The following is an 8,903-nucleotide window of genomic DNA, read 5'->3' as shown; positions in this document are numbered from 1 at the left end:
AGGGAGTAAGGGAAGAGCTAGGACTGCTCCTGGTGCCCTTGGCTGGGAGTGAAAGGTCCAGGACTCCAGGGACATCCTGAGGGTAAGGCCCTAAGCTCTGCTGTACTATTGAAGTACATCCCCCTGGGATGAAGGGAGAAATCCCTACAGGAGAACTTCTTTACTCTTCCCCCTGATAGATTTCAGTCTCAGGCAAGAAGGTATGGTGAAACAGTAACACTTTATTAGCACACTTCAATAGTACAGCAACAGCAGAGCTTAGGGACTTACCCTCAGGATGTCCCTGGACCTTTCCCTCCCAGCCAAGGGCCCCAGGAGCAGTCCTAGCTCTTCCCTTACTCCCTGGTGGAGTATATGGAATAGTCTCCCTCCACTCCCCTCAGGGAGGGCCACAGGTTGGCAGAGCCCTGCACAATTGTTATGGGTAGACCAGCCTCTCTCAAGGGTAGAGGCAACTTACTAAATTTGGTGTGTGCAGCTCCTTAAGTATATGGAGATCAGGAAGCAGACCTGAGTTCCTGATTGGACACAAGGCCTGCTTGCACCGCCCACTCTATGACTCACTGAAGCTGCATAGGAGTGGGGAAACCCCATGATTACTATACACACATACATATACACACACACACACACACACACACTTATAGATATCTGTGTGTGTCAAGGTGTTATAAATAAATTCTGTATATTCAAGGCCCAGAGTTATGTCCTGTTGTCTGGCCTTCAGGCCACATGCTCAGCTAGTGGGATAGCAATGGTTTTAAACAGGGATTAGTACATGGGCCCTCACTTTAGCATATAGAAGTCAGTTTAAGGGAAATAACGAGGGATTACAAATATATACTATGAATTTGGGTTTTGAGCTTGCTAAAATTGCTACTTTCTCTAATTGGACTGCGACTGGTATAAGGCTAAGGCCCCGCTGCCTCAGACCACGCGCCCGTACTGCAGACAAGCGGCGCATGGAGAGGCACTTGACCGCTATATGCGGTCTGTAGGGAGCGGGAGCGGCGGCCGGGGGCGTGGTGTCAGCGGAGGTCTCCCAGGCTGCAGGAGGGACCACCCACATGCCCTCTGCTGCTCCCGTCCGATAGCAGCACCCCCCCCCCCTCCAGCGGGGGTCGGTCTCCCGGGCTGCAGGAGGGAGCTGCTGCCAGCTGTATGCTGGAAGGTAAGCAGCTCCCCCCCCCACCACAAATGTCCTCCTCTCCATGCTGATCCCTCCCCCCGGTACACACACACACACACACACACAACCTTGTGGAGGAAGCTCTCTGACAGCTCCCGCCCCCGCCAGGCTCATCAGCGCACCACGCACCGCTCGGGGTCGCAATTTTCTTGCATCCCCTGGCGGCTGACGCGTCACAGCGCGTTGTGAGCCGTGCAGCGAGGGGGGACCGGCTAGGAAAGGATACCCCTGTTGGTGAGGAACGCGGCCACGCGCGCCGCCGGACACAGCGGGACCAAAGTCTAACACAAGTAAACAGCAGGCAGTCCAAAGATAACATACATTAATTGTTCTAAATCATTACATTACCAGGTCCTTGTGTGTGAAGACAAGGAAGATAATTAGTGCTGTTATTGGCCATGTAATGTCCCAGTTCAAAGGAACCAAGTAATTAAATTGAAAGAGGGCTCGGCCTATGACACTAGTAGACATATATCTCTTGATGTCAATGTATCTAGATACCTGCGTTGATTTTGCCCTTATGTCATACTGTAGGAGTAGTGGTTATATGGAGCCAAAAGAGTAGTTGCCAGTTTATTCTGTTTATTCCCAATATATTTTTTCACACATTTTATGATAGTTCTATGGCCTGCTCAGAGCTTGTATAAATCTAAAATAAAGTAATGCAACAAATTTCTAACACTTTTCATAGTTAAAAAAATAATATCTATCAATTTGACAGATGTTAAAACACCGAACCACATTTACTATATTGAATAAACAAGCCTTCGTGGCACAAAAATAGTAATTGAATGACCTGTGATACTGTAACTGCAAGCCAAAAATACTTTCCCCTAATTTGTTTATGTAGTCATGTCTAACAATGCCTACAGTCATCTCTCTGCTGGCAGAAAAACCTGGTAAGTTATGGGCATGCCAGCAGTAATCATGGAGGTTTACCCTCACACCCTGGTGAGGTGCCCTATGTATGGATGGGAGTGGCTACATGCTCTGAGTCCATTATTAGTGACCTCAGAGATGTGCCTGTTTCCTGAGGTATATAAGGCACTGCACCGCCTAAAGTTAGTGTGAAGGTTGCAGTGTGTGGTTGCTGTGAGTTGATGGTGCAAGGTGAAGCAGCCAGTTAAAGGTGCCCACTAGTGCAGTAACTAGTGGCACCAATTTATATCAAGCCAGGGAAGGCCAACTGTGTCCAGGGACCTGGCACAGGGGTGATCTCCCTGCGGGGAGAGGGAATCCCACTCCATTGGGAGGGCGTACCTTTTAAAGGAATCACGGCAGAATGTGCGGCTGAGACGAGGATTGTGAGGGGCAGCTGGCCCTTATCACCACGCACAATAAATATGGCTTGTTTACCAAAAACCCCATGGTGTGAGTCTGCAATTACTCTCCTGGGGCCCTCACCACCAAGAAGGAGTTCCTTATCAGGACCATCTACCTGCATAAGCATAGATCCTGATGAGGTGGAGGCGCTGCACGTGATGTAAGTAGGACTCGTCACCCACTACCTCAGATACCTGTCCGGCTTGACATCCCCGAATACCATCATGCGGGAGACTCAGGAGTCCTGTTGCCTACAGGTGCACCACCATACACAGACATGTAACGGGGCTGGAAAGACCACAGGGGCCAATGTAAGATTGGGTGGGTCAGACCAGACACGAACAAGCGTTACATTTAATAAATAGAAACAGATAAATTGGTTCAGTACAGCCTCCCATCTCTCAAAGCCTCCATCCTCATTCTTTGTAGGTGCTCAACATAAAGGACTTACCTGAATGCAGTGACGTTGCACTGTTTGAAATGTGGAGCAAGATCTGGAACTCCCTGATATGTATTCTTGAGCTACAACAAACAGTGGAAAATAATCATTCAAAGCAGCATGCATCATGCAAAAAGAATGGTTCCGTTTTGTGCCAATGTAGAAATGTAAAAAATATATATTCATAGCGCTGCTCTATAAGTGACCAAGTGTAAAAATGCATCAAACTAATCAAATATATAGTGTCTACACAAATAAATTATACAGATATAGTGACACAAACATCATAGTTATTGTGGGCTGATAGAATGTTGGCAAACCATTATAACACAGCACATGCAACACTAATCCATTGCCCTCCACTATGGGCAAGTTCAATGTCCCAAAAAAGTTCCACAATAGTGCGCTCCTTGCTAGTGTAGGAATAAGTGACAAACCGATAGACTCACACTTAACATAGATGGGGACAAAAAATCTTAAAAAGGGATGAAAAGGAAACAAGGGAACCAACCAATAATGCAATAATGTTTGTAAAGTGTAGAATATATTTGTACCACCCAATGGTCTCAAACTCACGTTGCAAATTCTTTAGGGCATTGTACAATCTCTGGGGTCTCCGATCCCAGCACGCACACTCTAGTCACGGAGTACAATCTTTGCGATCAAAGACCCGGGAGATTGTACAATGCCCTAAAGAATTTGCAATGTGAGTGAGATCATTGGACCGTACAAATATATGTTACACTTTTCAAAAATATTGAACAATTGGTTCACTTGTTTTCTTCTAGTCGCTTTTATTATTATTTTTTGTCCCATCTATATTAAGTGCGAGTCTGTCACTTATTCCTCCACTAGCAAGGAGTACTCTATTTTGGAACTTTTTTGTGCATATATAGGCATGACAGCAATATACATGGAGAGAAATGTTCACGCACACTATAGCTGTTCATGTGACTAGTGGCACAACCCGCAGTTTGAGCCATGCAATAATCATGTGAGATCGTGGGCATCTTCCTTTTACACAAGCTATTCCTGGAAATGAGAAGAGTGCTTCTAACCCAAAGAAAATACTTAGAAATAACAGACAAACTGTTTCCTCAGCAAAACTACTATAATGCAGTTAAAATAGTGAATACGATATTTCTCAGACATAACATGTTGGCTTTTTTCCCCCAACATCAGGTTAATGATAAACACAACATAGTGTAATGGGTTTTCAACAGGTTGCAAAATGTGGGCTGGAAGTTACTGGTCTTCCTCACATCTTCCCCATAATATTAAAGCATCTCCAATACAATGACAAAACTTTCAGAATGCTGAACCGTGTAGAACGTCGTCAGGATTAGGCGCACTAGTGCAGACGGTGTAAAAAAAAACATTCTTTATAGGATGTAAGGTCTTTAAGGCATATAAACAGCGCTAACGACTTGAGGTAGGATCGAGGACATCGACATCCGAGTAATGAGAGGTGGTGAGAGAGCGAAATGTCCTCGATCTTACCTTAAGTCATTTGCACTGTTCTACATGGTTCAACATATACTGAACGTTTTGCCACTATTTTGGAGATGCTTTAATATCATGGGGAAAATGTAAGTAAGCGTAGCCCACATTTTCAGCCTGTTAAAAACCCATTATACGGTTGTGTTTATTTTCTTTTTTTAGAAAACCACAGAGTTGCGTTCCCCTGATGTGGAAGAAAATACACTCTGGAAGAACTGTTGGAATATTTCTGGGAGTTTCTGAGCAGCAACCTGTGCTTAATAATTTACTGACTTGGAATTTAAATGCACGCACTTAAAGCAAAAAAAAAAATCACATTTGAAGTACACATTGCTTGATTTATAAATATTTTTATGCACTTTCATATTTATTCACAGAAATATATATATATTTTCACTGTCACGGTTTGGTTTAAAATAGGATCGCCACGTGTGACATTTGTTTTTGCACATAAGATATTGTTTGGTAGAATAGGAAGGGAAAGAGCAACAAATCATCTTACCATTTCAATGACCTTTGCAGAGAGATCGGCATACTCTGGACTTGATGGGTTCTCATATGCGTCCAAGAAAGGGTAGTTGGTGATCCTTAGTTGTCCTGTGTATATTTTCTGCATAGATGCATTGCGGTCTGGAAAGATAAGGACAGAAAAACTAGAGTGTGTGCTACAAAAATGTGGTTTCCGATGGCTGTGTGTGGTGTGTGTGGTGTGTGTGGTGTGTGTGGTGTGTGTGGTGTGTGTGGTGTGTGTGGTGTGTGTGGTGTGTGTAATGACAAATGAAGTGCAGGTGATGAGCCATCTGAACGATACTTCAGCTCAGGATTGAGTTGTCTTAGGAAGTTATTAAAACAATAATGAAATGAATTGCGGTGGCAAAGCTGTATACAGTACTGTAGCATGGATGCGCTGTACGGCAGTATTGCGATGCTGTGACAGTAGAGGTTCTTCTAGGATATACTTACATTTAAAGTGCCAGACAAGAAGCCCAATGGTGAGAGAGAGCAGGACGGCTCCAATCACCACTCCAAGGAAAATAAATTTCCTCTTAGGACCTCTCTTCTCCACTTTCTTGGTGTTCATGACGGGCAGAAACTCCACCCCTTCCTCAAACCCGTTCATATTCTGCAGCGACACAAAGTGAACACATGAAACAGATGGAATAAAAGGGGTAGGTTTACCTGTATCAGAAGTAAGGTTGTCAGCAAATGTTTCAGTTGGTTGCTACACTTTAGAATGACATTAAAAAAAAAAAAAAATGAAGTATCTCTGCCTCAAATCATAGCCCTTTCGTCATACAAAATCATTTAGAGGTGCCATCGAGATCAAGAGAACATCTCTCAGCCACAAAAGAAAAACGTAGAGCAGTGTTAACCTTACTAACAAGAACCCTTCACTGCACGTCTCGTCTTATAAAATGCCACAGTGAACTGCTTCTATTAAGGCATTAAATCCTCATTGGACAGAAGGGTTTGAAATGCACCGCCACTGCCACTGAACAGGTGAACAGCGTTCACACAGGTGAACAGCGTTCACACAGGTGAACAGCGTTCACACAGGCTGCATACCAACACGGACGTGATTAGGAGTGCTCAAAACACCATCAAGAACTGTATTACAATGTCAAACTGTTCAATGCCAATGAGAAGACACCATATTAGCAAACCCTTGTGGACAGACCCTACAAAACCCTGCACACAAGTAATGCGCTTATTTATAGGGCTGATTTGTTCTAGAATAGTAATCGGATATACGTGCAGCAGCAATACAAAGCCCTACTTCTCAAGAGAGGAGCGAATTGCTGCATTCTTGTTTCCTGTCAAAAATGAATTCATAAGAATAAGTATCTGATAAAACTGGATTAAACAATGAGGGCATCATAATTACTTTACATGTAAGAAATACGAGACGAGCAGTGAGGATTTAGCTATAGCCATAAGCACACCTATCACAGTAGAGATTGGATACTTGCATTTTACTTAACGTGTAGAGTTAGCATGGGTGCATTGAAAGGCATATTTTGTTTTTTAATATACGGATTTTAATAACTACCAATCACCGATATTTAGCCCATTAAACATGATACTGCCATTAACTCTGTTTGGTTCTAGGAGAGTGCTCATTTAATCTCGTCTGGTACTTGATTTCAAGGCCAGGAGAGCACTGAAAAGAGACTGGAAACAAAGTATAAGGGTGAGCAAAGACATAAAACAGGTCCCGACACCTTTAAGATTGGATGACTCAGGGATATAAAATCTGCCACCTGGTGATCAGGACAGCAATGGGATACACAGAGTTACAGACGCAGATACTTCTAATCTGTAGCATCAAGAGCCCAGCAAGAATATACTATCTGATCCAATGCCTTGACAGTGAACCGTACCACCACCAGTGCATTCTTCAGGAGCCAGTGCAGCATGGACAGGCGGTAATTTTCTGCAAGCTTTAAAAAGTGGCCGTAGTCAGAGCAATTGTTTTTCAAAGTCCAGGGGGAGCATGGAAGTAAATCAACAAGAAAAACAATAAGTGTAGGTGTCTTGAGTATTCTGTGGACATTGAGAGTCTTGCCTCTTAAACCAGCGGTGTGCAAACAGGGGGGCTCCCAGGAGGGGCATGAGATTTTCTTGCAGGGGGGGGGGGTGCGGCAGTCATAGTGGTCTCGCACTCTCCCCCCAGCCATTTAAATTAATTGCAGGGGGACTGCGCGAGGCCTCTATAACACATTTACCTTCCCTTCCACCGACGCATCGTCCTGGTAACCTGGAGTCACTTCACCATGGCGAGGTGCCGTCACACGACCCGGGCGTCATTTGACGCTGGGGTTGAGAGAGGCGCCGAGGAGAGCAGGCAGGGGTGCGCACGGGGAAATGTTTGCACACCCCGGTCTTATACAATGCCTACACACAGTGTACTGTAGTGGGTGTAAAATTGTGACTCAAACTGTGGCAAACAATCTTGCTCGTGTGGAGAGATGTAACTCAGTATAAGAGAGAATGTACCATAGCGCAAATCAATAAAATATATATATATTTTATTTTTTTTAAGCTATTAACCGCGCTACAATGTGTAGAAAATCCTTACAGCAATAAAGGGATTAAACATCTTGCATTTTGAAACAAGTATTATAAATGGTGGACATGGTGATAAGCACATGAACAATTTCACTTTATTGAAAACCTAATATAAAGTGGGACAGAGGCATAATAAATAATATACACTATGGCTTTTTTTGTGGTGGAATGGAGTTCCAGCTCTTTTCTTTAGGCATCAACTAGACTTCATAGCGATTATGGAAGGATTAGAATAGGAACTGGGAGTAGATTTTTTACATTTATTTTTAACCACATTTCTTTAAAGCTGTATTAGTTATCGTGTTATACTGTATTACAACGTGGTGTACCTAGTACGTAAAAATAGATCGGTGCAGTCATGTACTGAGTCAAACAATGAGTGGGCAGGAGGAATCAAGCGCACACAGAAACTGAGCAATAAGAGCGGAAGAGGAGATAGTATCAGTCACAATGGCCAAGTAGGCGGGTTCCAACCAAAACATTTCTTTCCTTCTTCACATCAGCAGACACACCACTCCCTCTCCTGGGTTTCCACCTTTCACACTACTGCTGCTGCAAAATGTAAAAAAATCAGTCTTACATGGACAGGGGGAGTCAGACTTTTAATTAACCCCATTTCTGCCAAGTGGATTTCAAAGGTTTTGGACTTATCTCAAACAGAAAAGCAAAATGCTGTTGGTTTCTCTTGGTGTGAAAACCTAAACGTATGCAATCAACATAAAGGGTCTCCTTAGAAAACAGCAAATCTCCTTTAAAGTGAAAAGTACAATCCATATGTTTTTACTTCTGTCTACATGTTCACCTTGTCTTTAGTCATTTTAATCTACTGTCTTGTTTTCTGTGTCTTACGAAGGATATTCTAAAATAAATGATGTAAAGATTCTAAAACTCCTTTCACACATTTTGGCCCAGATTAATGAAGCTGCGTTAAATATAATACGACTTAAAACAGAAATGGACTTTTTGCCATGAGGTTAACACTGTATTTAAAAACACACAGAAGAGCCAGAGAAGTATTTAACTATATAATTTGGCGTATTGCATGTAGCATTGGAGCTTTTTGTCGTTTTTTGTACAACACTGTAGGGAGAAGGAGTGGCTTAGTGAGTAAAGACACTGACTGACACCGAGATTGTTGCAGTTCAATTCCCGGTGTCGGCTCCTTGTGACCCTGAGCAAGTCACCTTATCTCCCTGTGCCCCAGGCACCAAAAAAAAAAACATAGATTGTAAGCTCCACGGGGCAGGGACCTGTGCCTGCAAAATGTCTCTGTAAAGCGCTGCGTACAACTAGCAGCGATATACAGGAACATGCTATTATTATTCACTATTATATGGAAAAAAACAATGCCCGTAGTGAAGCACATAAGCTAGTGCATGTCAT

General features: G+C 43.3%; 1 protein-coding gene across 2 annotated transcripts in view; it reads right to left on the bottom strand.

The window, feature by feature from the left end:
- Positions 1 to 8,903, bottom strand: part of ST14 (ST14 transmembrane serine protease matriptase) — a 116,085-nt gene that overhangs the window by 67,867 nt on the left and 39,315 nt on the right. For both annotated transcript variants that reach the window (XM_075603353.1, XM_075603354.1), the window contains exons 2-4: positions 5,415 to 5,574; positions 4,954 to 5,081; positions 2,964 to 3,034 (exon numbers count right to left, since the gene is read on the bottom strand). In XM_075603353.1, coding sequence (XP_075459468.1) covers positions 2,964 to 3,034; positions 4,954 to 5,081; positions 5,415 to 5,574 — 359 coding nt within the window. The remainder of the gene's footprint in view (positions 1 to 2,963; positions 3,035 to 4,953; positions 5,082 to 5,414; positions 5,575 to 8,903) is intronic.

Source organism: Ascaphus truei, chromosome 6 (assembly GCF_040206685.1).
Source record: "Ascaphus truei isolate aAscTru1 chromosome 6, aAscTru1.hap1, whole genome shotgun sequence".
Taxonomy (NCBI): domain Eukaryota; kingdom Metazoa; phylum Chordata; class Amphibia; order Anura; family Ascaphidae; genus Ascaphus; species Ascaphus truei.
The sequence above is the reverse complement of the archived record's forward strand: the minus strand, read 5'-3'. Positions and strand labels throughout refer to the sequence as shown.